Source organism: Scyliorhinus canicula, chromosome 3 (genome assembly GCF_902713615.1).
Source record: "Scyliorhinus canicula chromosome 3, sScyCan1.1, whole genome shotgun sequence".
In the NCBI taxonomy this organism is placed as follows: Eukaryota; Metazoa; Chordata; class Chondrichthyes; order Carcharhiniformes; family Scyliorhinidae; genus Scyliorhinus; species Scyliorhinus canicula.
The window spans coordinates 7,660,509-7,676,149 of NC_052148.1; the positions used below are offsets into that span (position 1 = coordinate 7,660,509).

The 15,641-nt window shown below is 51.1% G+C and overlaps 1 protein-coding gene across 4 annotated transcripts in view; it reads right to left on the reverse strand.

Annotated features, from left to right (window-relative positions):
- The window catches only part of LOC119963793 (disintegrin and metalloproteinase domain-containing protein 12-like), a 701,497-nt gene that overhangs the window by 557,026 nt on the left and 128,830 nt on the right, over positions 1 to 15,641 (reverse strand). For all 4 annotated transcript variants that reach the window (XM_038793080.1, XM_038793079.1, XM_038793078.1 and 1 more), the window contains one exon: positions 8,886 to 8,967. In XM_038793080.1, the coding sequence (XP_038649008.1) occupies positions 8,886 to 8,967 (82 nt within the window). The remainder of the gene's footprint in view (positions 1 to 8,885; positions 8,968 to 15,641) is intronic.

Below are 15,641 nucleotides of genomic sequence, written 5' to 3' on the forward strand. Positions count from 1 at the left end.
GTGCTATCCACAATGCTACCATGCTGCCCTTAAGAACAAATTAATCTACACTCCATTATTCTACCCTAATCCATGTATCTATCCAATAGCCGCTTGAAGGTCCCTAACGTTTCCGACTCAACTACTTCCACAGGCAGTGCATTCCATGCCCCCACTACTCTCTGGGTAAAGAACCTACCTCTGACATCCCCCATATCTTCCACCATTTACCTTAAATTTATGTCCCCTTGTAATGGTTTGTTCCACCCGGGGAAAAAGTCTCTGACTGTCTGCTCTATCTATTCCCCTGATCGTCTTATAAACCTCTATCAAGTCGCCCCTCATCCTTCTCCGTTCTAATGAGAAAAGGCCCAGCACCCTCAACCTTTCCTCGTATGACCTTCTCTCCATTCCAGGCAACATCCTGGTAAATCTCCTTTGCACCTTTTCCAAAGCTTCCACATCCTTCCTAAAATGAGGTGACCAGAACTGCACACAGTACTCCAAATATGGCCTGACCAGGGTTTTGTACAGCTGCATCATCACCTCACGGCTCTTAAATTCAATCCCTCTGCTAATGAATGTTAGCACACCATAGGCCTTCTTCACAGCTCTATCCACTTGAGTGGCAACTTTCAAAGATCTATGAACATAGACCCCAAGATCTCTCTGCTCCTCCACATTGCCAAGAACCCTACCATTAACCCTGTATTCCGCATTCATATTTGTCCTTCCAAAATGGACAACCTCACACTTGTCAGGGTTAAACTCCATCTGCCACTTCTCAGCCCAGCTCTGCATCCTATCTATGTCTCTTTGCAGCCGACAACAGCCCTCCTCACTATCCACAACTCCACCAATCTTCGTATCATCTGTAAATTTACTGACCCACCCTTCAACTCCCTCATCCAAGTCGTTAATGAAAATCACAAACAGCAGAGGACCCAGAACTGATCCCTGCGGTACGCCACTGATAACTGGGCTCCAGGCTGAATATTTGCCATCCACTACCACTCTCTGACTTCTATCGGTTAGCCAGTTAATTATCCAACTGGCCAAATTTCCCACTATCCCATGCCTCCTTACTTTCTGCATAAGCCTGCCATGGGGAACCTTATCAAATGCCTTACTAAAATCCATGTACACTACATCCACTGCTTTACCTTCATCCACATGCTTGGTCACCTCCTCAAAGAATTCAATAAGACTTGTGAGGCAAGACCTACCCCTCACAAATCCGTGCTGACTGTCCCTAATCAAGCAGTGTCTTTCCAGATGCTCAGAAATTCTATCCCTCAGTACCCTTTCCATTACTTTGCCTACCACCGAAGTAAGACGAACTGGCCTCGAATTCCCAGGGTTATCCCTATTCCCTTTTTTGAACAGGGGCACGACATTCGCCACTCTACAATCCCCTGGTACCACCCCTGTTGACAGTGAGGACGAAAAGATCATTGCCAACGGCTCTGCAATTTCATTTCTTGCTTCCCATAGAATCCTTGGATATATCCTGTCAGGCCCGGGGTACTTGTCTATCCTCAGGTTTTTCAAAACGCCCAACACATCTTCCTTCCTGACAAGTATCTCCTCGAGGTTATTAGTCTGTTTCACACTGTCCTCTCCAACAATATGGGCCCTCTCGTTTCTAAATACTGAAGAAAAATACTTGTTCAAGACCTCTCCTATCTCTTCAGACTCAATACACAATCTCCCGCTACTGTCCTTAATCGGACCTACCCTCGCTCTAGTCATTCTCATATTTCTCACATATGTGTAAAATGCCTTGGGGTTTTTCTTGATCCTACCCGCCAAATATTTTTCATGCCCTCTCTTAGCTCTCCTAATCCCTTTCTTCAGTTCCCTCCTGGCTATCTTGTATCCCTCCAGCGCCCTGTCTGAACCTTGTTTCTTCAGCCTTACATAAGTCTCCTTCTTCCTCTTAACAAGACATTCAACCTCTCTTGTCAACCATGGTTCTCTCACTCGACCATCTCTTCCCTGCCTGACAGGGACATGTATATCAGAGACAAAGAGCCGCTGCCCCTGCCCCTGCCCGCTGCCCCTTCCCGCTGCACCTGCCCCTGCCCCTTGCCGCTGCCCCGCCCCTACCCCCTGCCCTTGCCCCTTCCCGCTGCCCCTTCCCCTGCCCCCGCCCCTTGCTGCTGCCCCTGCCCCTACCCCTTGCCGCTGCCGCTGCCCCTTGCCGCTGCCCCTTGCCCCTGCCCCTTGCTGCTGCCCCTGCCCCTTGCTGCTGCCCCTTTCCCCTGCCCCCTGCCCCTTGCTGCTGACCCTGCCCCTACCCCTTGCCGCTGCCCTGCCCCTACCCCTGCCCCTTGCCCCTGCCCCTTGCTGCTGCCCCTGCCCCTTCCTGCTGCCCCTGCCCCTTGCCGCTGCCCCTGCCCTTTGCTGCTGCCCCTGCCCCTTGCTGCTGCCCCTTTCCCCTGCCCCTGCCCCTTGCTGCCCCTGCCCCTGCTCCTTCCCGCTGCCCCTGCCCCTTGCTGCTGCCCCTGCCCCTTCCCGCTGCTGCCCCTGCCCCTTGCTGCTGCTCCTTCCCCTGCCCCTTGCCGCTGCCCCCTGCCCCTGCTCCTTGCTGCAGCCCCTGCCTCTGCCCCTTGCTGCTGCCCCTCCCCTGCCCCTTGCCGCTGCCCCTACACCTGCCCCCTGCCCTTTGTTGCTGCCGCTGCCCCTTGCCACTGCCCCTGCCCCTTGCTGCTGCCCCTGCTCCTTGCCCCTGCCCCTGCTCCTGCCCCTTGCTGCTGCCCCTGCCCCTGGCCGCTGCCCCTGCACCCTGCCCCTGCCCTTTGCTGCTGCCCCTGCCCCTTGCTGCTGCCCCTGCCCCTTGCCCCTGCCCCTTGCTGCTGCCCCTGCCCCTTGCTGCTGCCCCTGCCACCTGCCCCTTGCTGCTGCCCCTGCCCCTTGCTGCTGCCCCCTGCCCCTTGCCCCTGCCCTTGCCGCTGCCCCTTTCCGCTGCCTCTGCCCCTGCCCCTTGCTGCGGCCCCGCCCCTGCCCCTTGCCGCTGCCGCTGCCCCTTCCCCTTCCCCCTTGCTGCTGCCCCTGCCCCTTGCTGCTGCCCCGGGCTGCTGCCCCTACCCCTTGCCCCTTGCTGCTGCCCCGGGCTGCTGCCCCTACCCCTTGCCCCTTGCCCCTGCCCCTTGCCGCTGCCCCTTGCCGCTGCCCCTTGCCCCTGCCCCTTGCCCCTACCCCTTGCCATTGCCCCTGCCCCTTGCCGCTTCCGCTGCCCCAGCCCCTTGCTGCTGCCCCTACTACCTGCCCCTTCCCCTTGCCGCTGCCCCTTGCCCCTGCCCCTTGCTGCTGCCCCTGCCCCTTGCTGCTGCCCCTGCCCCTGCCCCTTGCTGCTGCCCCTGCCCCTTTCCCCTGCCCCTTGCCGCTGCCCCTTGCCCCTGCCCCTTGCAGCTGCCCCTTCCCCTTGCCCCTGCACCTGCCCCTTGCCGCTGCCCCTTGCTGCTGCCCCTCCCCTGCCCCTGGCTGCTGCCCCTTGCTGCTGCCCCTGCCCCTTGCCCCTTGCCGCTGCCCCTGCCCGCTTCCCCTTGCCGCTGCCCTTTGCCCCTGCCCCTTGCCCCTTCTCCTTGCTGCTGCCTCTCCTGCCCCTTAACCCGCCCCCTGCCCCTTGCCCCTGCCCCTTGTCGCTGCCGCTGCCCTTTGCCCCTGCCCCTTGCTGCTGTCCCTGCCCCTTGCCCCTGTCCCTTGCTGCTGCCCCTGACCCCTGCTCCTTGCTGCTGCCCCTCCCCTGCCCCTTGCCCCGCCCCTGCCCCTTGCCGCTGCCCCTTGCCGCTGCCGCTGCCCCTGCCCCTTGCTGCTGTCCCTGCCCCTTGCTGCTGCCCCTGACCCCTGCTCCTTGTTGCTGCCCCTCCCCTGCCCCGCCCCCTTCCCCTGCCCCTGGCCGCTGCCTCTTGCCCCTGCCCCTCCCTTGGTGCTGCCCCTGCCCCTTGTCCCTGCCCCTTGCCCCCGCCCACTGCCCCTGGCCGCTGCCCCTGCCCCTTGCTGCTGCCCCTGCCCTTTGCCCCTGCCCCTTGCCCCTGCCCCTGCCCCTTGTCGCTGCCCATTGCTGCTGCCCCTCCCCTGCCCCTGCCTCTGCCCCTTGCTGCTGCCCCTACCCTGCCCCTGCCCCTTGCTGCTGCCAATTGCTGCTGTCCCTCCCCTGCCCCTGTCCCTTGCCGCTGCCCCTTGCCCCTGCCCCTGCCCCTTGTCGCTGCCCCTTGCTGCTGCCCCTCCCCTGCCCCTGGCCCTTGCTGCTGCCCCTCCCCTGCCCCTGCCCCTTGCTGCTGCCCCTTGCTGCTGCCTCTCCCCTGCCCCTGCCCCTGTCCCTTGCCGCTGCCCCTTGCCCCTTGCCCCTGCCCCTTGCTGCTGCCCCTCCCCTTCCCCTGCCCCTTGCTGCTGCCCCTCCCCTGCCCCTGCCCCTTGCTGCTGCCCCTGCCCCTGTCCCTTGCTGCTGCCCCTCCCCTGCCCCTGCCCCTTGCTGCTGCCCCTGCGAGCTACCGTTTGTCGGCATCTTCTCTTCTGCTTCTGCACTGCTACTGCCTTTTGGGTTTTTTGGAGTTTTGGATGGCTTTTTTCAGCCAAGTATCCTGGAAAAACTGCTATTTTGGGTCCGATTGGGAGATGAGTCACCTGACGTGTGTTCGCTCGGCACATCACCACCACCAGAAGTCCGATTTAAGTTCATTCCTTACGAACAATGCAGCCCTGCCCCCTCTGCCCATCTTGCTGTCCTTTCAAATGGAGTTTGTGTTGTTCCTCGTGTCTTAATAAAGCTCATTGTCTCAAATGTGGAGAAGATGCTTTATTGTGAATTCGTTCTCTCTTCAGAGCTTAACATACGGCTACCTCAAATGCTGCCTGCCTGTGTGTCTGTGTGCTGCTACGAGTTCTGCCTTCCATGAAGTGTATCGTCACTTCCTGTCCCTGTGTATATATATAGCTCTCCCGTGCTCCCTCTAGTGCTTGCTCAGTTGTATTGCATCTACTCAGATCTACGATCACCACATCCCCCCTTTTTATTTTACATATTTTCTGTACATCGTTAAAGAAAATTGTACAAAACAGTTACTTATGATATGTGTATCTATACAAGTGATGGTGCTATTGCATATTTTACAAAACCAATTTATATTTATGAGTCCACTCAATAAAAACATTTATGAGTCCAAACTTGATGAATTTGTTCAGAGTTTTTTCTTTTGTTGTTGTTGTCGTGGTGATATTGATATTGCAACTCCGTTGTGAATGTTGTTGGTGTTCCTTGTTATTTTAAGTAACCAATACGTCATCCCATGGTTTTGTTTTTTTTTGCATGGTCGAACCACTGATGTTGACTGGCATGGACTTTGTTTCTGTGCTTGTGGTATCGATTTAGTATGTCATCTGCCTTGAAAGCTGGTGTGCTTGCTTGTTCTGGAGCAGATGTGAGTTTGTGCGATTCGTTGTCATCCCATGGTATGTTTGTAGTCTTGTCATTGTTTTGCAGTGTGCTGTGGCATTGTCCTTCATGTGCAGAGTTGTACCATTTTGTACAAGTCGTTGTTTCATTGCTGTTGTTTCTGTAGTTCCTGTCTTTGTTTTCGTTGCCGTTCTTGTTGCTGTTTTTGTCGTTTCTGTCTTTGTTGGTGTCGCTATCTTTGTTATGCTTCTTGTTGGTTTTGTTGTTCTTCTTGTAGTTTTTTGTCGTTGTGCTTGTCGTTTTTGTTGGTACTGTTGTTCTTGTTTCTGCAGTGCTTCTTGCGATTTTTGTTGTTCTTTTCGCGCTTCATGTTGCTTTTCTTCTTGCTGTTGTTGTTCTCGTTTCTGCTGTGCTTCTTTTGGATTTTGTTTTTCTTGTTATGCTCAATGAGTGTCCCGTGTGGATAATTTGAGTCATTGAACGTTTCGTCTCGAGAATGGTGAGAATGATCTGATGTTGCATTGCTGCTGGTGACATCAGTCATTTGTGGAGGATTTGATTCCTTGTCTTTGCTTTCTTGGTGCTCCTCTTCTGGAGTCAAATTCTTCACAATTTCATTTGACGCGGTCTCTGTGGACTATTGGTGCTCCTCTTCCGGAGTCAAAATCTTCATGATTTCAATTGACGTGGTCTCTCTGGACTCTTGGTGCTCCTCTTCCGGAGTCAAAATCTGCATGGTTTCTGTTGATGTGGTCTCACTGGACTCTTGGGTGGCCCTACTCTGTGCTTCTGTACAGACAAGCTGAGAACTGTCAGTCTCGCTGTGATCCTGAACCTCCTGTATGTCGAGTGTGATCACCTTGTCACTGTTTTCGGATGAAGTGGGTAGATGTCCATTGTCTTCTTCTTGATTATGTGAGCTTAGTAGACTTTCATAGTCTGCTTGCGGTTGCTCAGATACGGCGGGTTGACCCTCATGGTCTTGTTCATGCATGGTGTTCGCCAGGGAGTGTTTGCTTGCTTCCATTTTGGAGTCTTTCATCACTCTCACTGTGGAGCCTGTCATAACGCTCTCTGTGGAGTCTTTCTGTGCTCTCTGTGTGGTGTCGTCTTCATCTTGGGTATTGGTGTCATCCAATGTATCGACGATCTGCCATGGCACCATGGTGTTGGATTCATCTACCATGAGTAGATTCGTGTTGAGCTTTGCGACCGTGTCGCTGATGCTGTGATCAGCATATCCGAATAACTCAGCCATGTCTGAGTAGTATTCTTCAAAAACCAAATCATCTTTTGTTGTTTTTGATTTCTTTTTGTTCTCTTCACTTTGAGTGGTGCAGACTGCTTTTTCCAGGGTGTTGTGTGAGTTGTTTCTAACTGCTGGTTTCAGTTCAGGCGTTTTTTTGTCTTCTGAGGCAAGAAAGTTTGGTTTTACCGCTTTAAGTATCTTGTTTTAAATTTTAGAGCATTTCCCTTTTAAGTAGGCGTGGTCCGGATGTTCAGACGTCATGACGCTCGTGATGTCATGCGTAGGAATCAATTGTGCATGCGCAACTCGGCCTTCCTTTACTTTGCGTTTTTGTGTCCACTGCGTATGCGCGGCTTGCGCATAACGATCAGCAACGCAAACTTTTTTAAACTGCGCATGCACGGTTTGCGCATGCGCAGAACGCAAAACGGGTGATTGTAACTGCGCATGCGCGGCTTCCGTTTCCTGTGCATGCGCGGCTTCCGTTTCCTGCGCATGCGCAGACGCAGTTTGTAGTTCTTTGTCTGCCCGAGACTGCAAAATGTGGTCTGACGCCATTTTATCGCGGATTTCAGCGTTTTTTCTTTCTAAAAGTTGTAAATTACCTTTTCCTTTCGATCTGGACTGGATTTCAGCGTTTTGGCTTTGTGAAAAATTCAAGTAATTTCTTCTTTTTGATCTGTACTTTTCACTCGCGATTTCTTGACTGAACCCTTTCTGTTTGTAGAGTTTTGCATCACTCAGTCTCTGTGCAGTTTGGCCTCTGAGCATTCCGTGCTGTTCAAATTCCATACAGAACTCTTCAAATTTGTTTAGTATTGTTTGTAAGTTGTTGCTGTCTTCATCTTTTGAGTATTTAAATCCATTATATACTTTCCTAGCTTCATGTCCTGCGATAAGCATTGCTATTTTAATTTCGTCTGAGGCTGCTGCTACATCATTAGCTATGATATATAAATCGAACATTTGTTTAAACATTTTCCAGACATTTCTTACATTGCCGGTCATGCCCAGCTGAGGTGGGGTTCCAAGCCACATCCTCGAATAAGCGATGTGGCTTCCCAAGTCGAATGTCCAGTTGGAGATTTCCATGCCATTTTGTTCTTTCTGTGTCTGCAGCTGAGTTGTCCTGTAGTAAGCGTCTGAAGTCACTCTTGGTACCATGTGTTGTTCCTCATGTCTTAATAAAGCTCGTAGTCTCAAATGTGGAGAAGATGCTTTATTGTGAATTTGTTCTCTCTTCAGAGCTTAATTTACGGCTACCTCAAATGCTGCCTGCCTGTGTCTGTGTCCTGCTACCAGTTCTGCCTTCCGTGAAGTGTGTCATTACTTCCTGTCCCTGTGTATATATAGCTCTCCCGTGCTCCCTCTAGTGCTTGCTCAGTTGTATTGCATCTACTCAGATCTACGATCACCACAGTTCATTCCTTACGAACAATGCAGCCCTGCCCCCTCTGCCCATCTTGCTGTCCTTTCAAATGGAGTGAAGGTGCCGGCGCTGGACTGGGGTGGGCTCAGTAAGAAGTCTTACAACACCAGGTTAAAGTCCAACAGGTTTGTTTCAAACATGAGCTTTCGGAGCACTGATCCTTCCTCAGGTGATTCACCCAAACCCAAACCCTAACCCTAACCAAATTAGGTGATTCACCTGGGGAAGGAGCTGCACTCCGAAAGCTTGTGTTTGAAACAAACCTGATAGACTTTAACCTGGTATTGTAAGACTTCTTACTACTTTCAAATGGACACATATCCTTGTATATTTAGATCCCATCCCGGGTCCCCGGTGCCATGAAGCAACAGTGCTAACCACTGTCCCTCCCGACCTATCAAGCCAAGTCCCACTCTGGGATCTGACCTGTCCAATTGTAACATCAGCTCAGATTATAACGCTGTACTTTCAACCATCGAGCTCACCTGAGCTGACTCCGATTGAAAGTAACCTGTTGAAACATTACCTGGAATAACAACACAAACATCCTCATTCCCCTCGGAGTGGGCGCCTCAATACCCTCCCATCAATCTTACTGCTCAGTATTAGTTTGAGATCAGCTCATTCTACTTTGACAAGGCCAGTGCGTTAACCAAAGTCCACATTAAGAAGTCTTACAACACCAGGTTAAAGTCCAACAGGTTTGTTTCAAACACGAGCTTTCGGAGCACGGCTCCTTCTTCAGGTGAATGGAAAGGCTTGTTCCAGACCTTGTTCCACATCAAAGTCCACATGAAGTGGGGAGGTTAAAAGAGAAATGGGAAGCTCACCGTTACTACTCCTCCAGAAAACTTTGGCGTGCACACTCCTCCGTAGCTTGTCATGGTTGGAAGCCCAGCTCTAACATTACCTCTGTAAAAGACAAATTAACATTCAAAGAGAAGGTGCGAGAATCAAGGAACAATTACCAATCTCCCACGGCAGGAATAAACCAATAATATTTTTAAAGGACGTTGAACAAACTTCATGGTCTTAGTGACTGATGTACCCTGAAATTGGGACTGCCTTGGACTGCTCTGTGACTTTGCCCAAGGGACTGATAATAGGAACATCTTTCCTGGATACCAAAAGGAGACAGTTACATCTTTTTGTTGGAATGTTCCTTCACCAGTACTTTGAATCACAGAACGGTTCCAGTCCAGCCCATCATTTAGGTGATGGTTTTCTGCAAGAAATCCTCAGCTACCCCCACTCCCCTCAATTCTCCCCACCAACCTGTAGATTTCTATTCTTTTCAAGAAGTATGCAATGTTTGATTCTTTCCATCACACTCTCAGTTCACGTCAGCAGCACCCACTGGGCGCGATTCTCCGCAAAGGCCCTCCCGCTAGTCTCCGACCCGTCGTGGGCAGCGGAGAATCACACCCACTGTTTTTCCTCCCGTCACTTTTGACTCTCGCCATTCACGGTAAGTCTGTGCCCTCTGATTCTCAACCTTTCAACCAATGGCCACAATTTCTCCCTGTCTACTTATGTTGTGTACCCATGGTGTTCCTCGGGGTTTCTCACTGCCAGTCCTGCTGTGGAGCAGGGACACTTTAAGAGACTGATCACATGGCGCCATCAGCCGTCTGCGTGGGCAAACGGGCAGAATGACACAGCTGCCTTGGGTGTTAACATTCTCGAAATAGGGCAGCACGGTGGCACAGTGGTTAGCACTGCAGTCCCACGGTTCCGAGGTCCCAGGTTTGATCCTGGTTCTGGGTCACTGTCCGTGTGCAGTTTGCACATGTTCCCCGTGTCTGCGTGGGTCTCACCCCCACAACCCAAAGATATACAGTGTAGGCGGATAGGCCATGCTAAATTGCCCCTTAATTGGAAAAAATGAATTGGGTACTCTAAATTTATAAAAAAACATCCTCGAAATAAAGATCTTTGTTTGTTTGAACTTCTGAGGCCTGCACCCTGAAATTTGAAACCATCACATAAAAACTCACAATAATAATAATCTTTATTATTGTTACAAGTAGGTTTACATTAACACTGCCATGAAGTCACTGTGAAAAGCCCCTAGTCGCCACATTCCGGCGCCTGTTCAGGTACACAGAGGGAGAATTCAGAATGTCCAATTCACCTAACAGCACGTCTTTGGACTGTGGGAGGAAACCGGATCACCCGGAGGAAACACGGGGAGAACGTGCAGATTCCGGACAAACCGTGACCCAGCCGGGAATCGAACCTGGGACCCTGGAACTGTGAAGTAACAGTGCTAACCACTGTGCTGCCGTGCTGCCCAACTGGCGACGAGGTTAGTGAACAGGGTTTTTAAGCACCTGCAAAAACAGTCAAAGAGCATTAAGGCACCCGGAAGCCACCCAAAAAGAAAGATAATTAGAATCCTCGCTGCACTTCAGATTTCAGATTTTCAGCGGAAGCGGTGACTAGGATCTGTCGGGAAGGTACGTTTCCTTATTTAAAACCTTACCTTGCAGGAGAAGCAGCCTTGTTAGTACCTGTATGTAAGTCGGGCAGTTGCTAAACCGAGACACTACACTTGTAGTGTCCCCCATCCTTCCACCTCCTCTAACCTAAGGGTTTGAGGGAATATCAGGTAAGCTCTTCCTTCCTTTTTCTTGTTTTATCTCGAGGGGATGTCAGGGAAGGCAGTACAATGCTCCTCCTGCAGAATGTTTGAGGTGAGGGACGCCGTCAGTGTCCCTGCTGATTTCATCTGTGGGAAGTGCACCCAACTACAGCTCCTCGAAAACCGCGTTAGGGAACTGGAGCTGGAGCTGGATGAACTTTGGCTCCTTCGGGAGACAGAGGGGGTCACAGATAAAAGCTTCAGGGAGATAGTTATGCCAAAGAATAAAGATAGATGGGTGACGGTGAGAGGGGCTGGGGGGAAGCAGTCAGTACAGGGATCCTCTGTGGTCGTTCCCCTTAGTAACAAGTATACCGTTTTGGATACTGTTGGGGGGGGGGACTTACCAGGGGTCAGCCATGGGGTACAGGTCTCTGGCACAGAGTCTGTCCCTGTTACTCAGAAGGGAATGGGGGAAAGGAGTAGAACATTAGTCATTGGAGACTCCATAGTTAGGGGGACAGATAGGAGATTCTGTGGGAACGAGAGAGACTCGCGGTTGGCGTGTTGCCTCCCAGGTGTCAGCGTCCACGATGTCTTGGATCATGTTTTCGGGATCCTTAAGGGGGAGGGGGATCAGCCCCAAGTCGTGGTCCACATAGGTACCAACGATATAGGTAGGAAAAGGGATAGGGATGTAAGGCAGGAATTCAGGGAGCTAGGGTGGAACCTTAGATCCAGGAAAAACAGAGTTATTATCTCTGGGTTTCTCCGGCAGGAAGGAAGGTGGTTTAAAGTGTGTCTACTTCAATGCCAGGAGCATCCGGAATAAGGTGGGTGAGCTTGCGGCATGGGTTAGTACCTGGGATTTTGATGTTGTGGCCATTTCGGAGACATGGATAGAGCAGGGCGAGGAGTGGTTGTTACAGGTTCCGGGGTTTAGATATTGCAGTACGCTCAGGGAAGGTGGTAAAAGAGGGGGAGGAGTGGCATTGTTAGTCAAGGACAGTATTACGGTGGCTGAGAGGACATTTGATGAGGACTCATCTACTGATGTAATACGGGCTAAGGTTAGAAACAGGAAAGGAGAGGTCACCCTGTTAGAATTTTCTATAGGCCTCCGAAAACTTCCAGAGATGGAGAGGAAAGGATTGCAAAGATGATTCCGGATAGGAGCGAAAATAACAGGGTAGTTGTTATGGGGGACTTTAACTTTCCAAATATTGACTGGAAACGCTATAGTTCGAGTCCTTTAGAGGGGTCCGTTTTTGTCCAATGTGTGCAGGTGGGTTTCCTGATGCAGTATGTAGATAGGCCAACAAGAGGCGAGGCCGTATTGGATTTGGTACTGGGTAATGAACCAGGACAGGTTTCAAATTTGGAGGTAGGTGAGCATTTTGGTGATAGTGACCACAATTCGGTTACGTTTACTTTAGTGATGGAACGGTATAGGTATATACTGCAGGGCAAGAATAATATCTGGGGGAAAGGCAATTATAATGCAATGAGACAAGACGTAGGATGCATCGTCTGGAGAGGAAAACTGCAGGGGATGGGCACAATGGAAACGTGGAGCATGTTCAAGGAACAGCTACTGCGTGTCCTTGATAAGTATGTGCCTGTCAGGCAGGGAGGAAGTGGTCAAGCGAGGGCACCGTGGTTTACTAAAGTATTTGAAACACTTGTCAAGAGGAAGAAGGAGGCTTATGTAAAGATGAGACGTGAAGGTTCAGTTAGGGCGCTCGAGAGTTACAAGTTAGCTAGGAAGGATCTAAAGAGTCAGCTAAGAAGAGCCAGGAGGGGACTTCAGAAGTCTTTGGCAGATAGGATCAAGGGTAACCCTAACGTTTTCTATAGGTATGTCAGGAATAAAAGAATGACTAGGGTAAGAGTAGGGCCAGTCAAGGACAGTAGTGGGAAGTTGTACATGGAGTCCAGGGAGATAGGAGAGGACCAAATGAATACTTTTCATCAGTATTCACACAGGAAAAAGACAATGTTGTCGAGGAGAATACTGAGATACAGGCTACTAGACTAGAAGGGCTTGAGGTTCATCAGGAGGAGGTGTTAGCAATTCTAGAAAGTGTGAAAATAGATAAGTCCCCTGGGTCGGATGGGATTTATCCCAGGATTTTCTGGGAAGCTAGGGAAGAGTTTGCTGAGCCTTTGGCTGTGATCTTTATGTCATCATTGACTACAGGAATAGTGCCAGAAGACTGGAGGATAGCAAATGTTGTCCCCGTGTTCAAGAAGGGGAGTAGAGACAACCCCGGTAACTGTGGACCAGTGAGCCTTACTTCTGCTACGTGCAAAGTCTTGGAAAGGTTTATAAGAGATAGGATTTATAATAATCTGGAAAGGAATAATTTGATTAGCGACAGTCAACATGGTTTTGTGAAGGGTAGGTCGTGCCTCACAAACCTTATTGAGTTCATTGAGAAGGTGACCAAACAGCTGGATGAGGGTAAACCAGTTGATGGGGTATATATGGATTTCAGTAAAGCATTTGATGATGTTCACCATGGTAGGCTATTGCAGAAAGTACGGAGGCATGGGATTCAGGGTAATTTAGCAGTTTGGATCAGAAATTGGCTAACTGGAAGAAGACAAAGGGTGGTGGTTGATGGGAAATGTTCAGCCTGGAGTTCAGTTCCCAGTGGTGTACCGCAAGGATCTGTTTTGGGGCCACTGCTGTTTGTCATTTTTATAAATGACCTGGAGGAGGGCGTACAAGGATGGGTGAGTAAATTTGCAGATGACACTAAAGTCGGTGGAGTTGTGGACAGTGTGGGAGAATGTTGTAAGTTACAGAGGGACATCGATAAGCTGCAGAGATGGGCTGACAAGTGGCAAATGGAGTTTAATGCAGAAAAGTGTGAGGTGATTCATTTTGGAAGGAATAACAGGAAGGCAGAGTACTGGGCTAATGGTAAGATTCTTGGTAGTGTGGATGAGCAGAGAGATCTCGGTGTCCATGTCCATAGATCCCTGAAAGTTGCCGCCCAGGTTGATGGTGTTGTTAAGAAGGCGTACGGTGTGTTAGCTTTTATTGGTAGAGGGATTGAGTTTCGGAGCCATGAGGTCATGTTGCAGCTGTACAAAACTCTGGTGCGGCCGCATTTGGAATACTGCGTGCAGTTCTGGTCGAAGCATTATAGGAAGGATGTGGAAGCATTGGAAAGGGTGCAGAGGAGATTTACCAGGATGTTGCCTGGTATGGAGGGAAGATCTTATGAGGAAAGGCTGAGGGACTTGAGGCTGTTTTTGTTAGAGAGAAGGTTAAGAGGTGACTTAATTGAGGCATAGAAGGTGATCAGAGGATTAGATAGGGTGGACAGTGAGAGCCCTTTTCCTCGGATGGTGATGTCCAGCACGAGGGGACATAGCTTTAAATTGAGGGGAGATAGATATAGGACAGATGTCAGAGGTAGCTTCTCTACTCAGAGAATAGTAAGGGAGTAGAATGCACTGCCTGCAACAGGAGTGGACTCGCCAATATTAAGGGCATTTAATTGGTCATTGGATAAAGATATGGATGATAAGGGAATAGTGTAGATGGGATTTAGAGGGGTTTCACAGGTCGGCCCAACATCGAGGGCTGAAGGGCCTGTACTGCGCTGTAATGTTCTATGTTCTATATGCAAGAAACGGAGGAGGGTGGGGCAGTAAGTGGCTGGGGAAACAACGGCTGCAGACACCAGGGGAAACGAAAAATCATTGAAAATGTTTTTTAAAAACAGAATTGGGAAGAAGGTCGTCATGTGCTCTGCCCGAGATCCGAGTACCAGGCAGGAGTACTGTGAGTAACAGTGCCGGCCGGGAGTACTGTGAGTAACAGTGCCGGCCAAGAGTACTGTGAGTAACAGTGCCGAGCGGGAGTACTGTGAGTAACATTGCCGGCCGGGAGTACTGTGAGTAACAGTGCCGGCCGGGAGTACTGTGAGTAACAGTGCCGGCCGGGAGTACTGTGAGTAACAGTGCCGGCCGGGAGTACTGTGAGTAACAGTGCCGGCCAGGAGTACTGTGTGTAACAGTGCCGGACGGGAGTACCGTGAGTAACAGCGCCGGCCGGGAGTACTGTGAGTAACAGTGCCGGCCGGGAGTACTGTGAGTAACAGTGCCGGACGGGAGTACTGTGAGTAACAGTGCCGGACGGGAGTACCGTGAGTAACAGTGCCGGCCGGGAGTACTGTGAGTAACAGTGCCGGCCGGGAGTACTGTGAGTAACAGTGCCGGCCGGGAGTACTGTGAGTAACAGTGCCGGCCGGGAGTACTGTGAGTAACAGTGCCGGCCGGGAGTACTGTGAGTAACAGTGCCGGCCGGGAGTACTGTGAGTAACAGTGCTGAGCGGGAGTACTGTGAGTAACAGTGCCGGCCGGGAGTACTGTGAGTAACAGTGCTGGACGGGAGTACTGTGAGTAACAGTGCCGGACGGGAGTACTGTAACAGTGTCGGCCGGGAGTACTGTGAGTAACAGTGCAGGACGGGAGTACTGTGAGTAACAGTGCCAGACGGGAGTACTGTGAGTAACAGTGCCGGACGGGAGTACTGTGAGTAACAGTGCTGGCTGGGAGTACTGTGAGTAACAGTGCTGGACGGGAGTACTGTGAGTAACAGTGCCGGACGGGAGTACTGTGAGTAACAGTGCCGGCCGGGAGTACTGTGAGTAACAGTGCCAGACGGGAGTTCTGTGAGTAACAGTGCCGGCCGGGAGTACTGTGAGTAACAGTGCCGAGCGGGATTACGGTGTGTAACAGTGCCAGCCGGGAGTACTGTGAGTAACAATGCCGGCCAGGAGTACTGTGAGTAACAGTGCCGGACGGGAGTACTGTGAGTAACAGTGCCGGCCGGGATTACTGTGAGTAACAGTGCTGGACGGGAGTACTGTGAGTAACAGTGCCGAGCGGGAGTACTGTGAGTAACAGTGCTGGCCGGGAGTACTGTGAGTAACAGTGCTGGCCGGGAGTACTGTGAGTAACAGTGCCGGGCAGGAGTACTGTG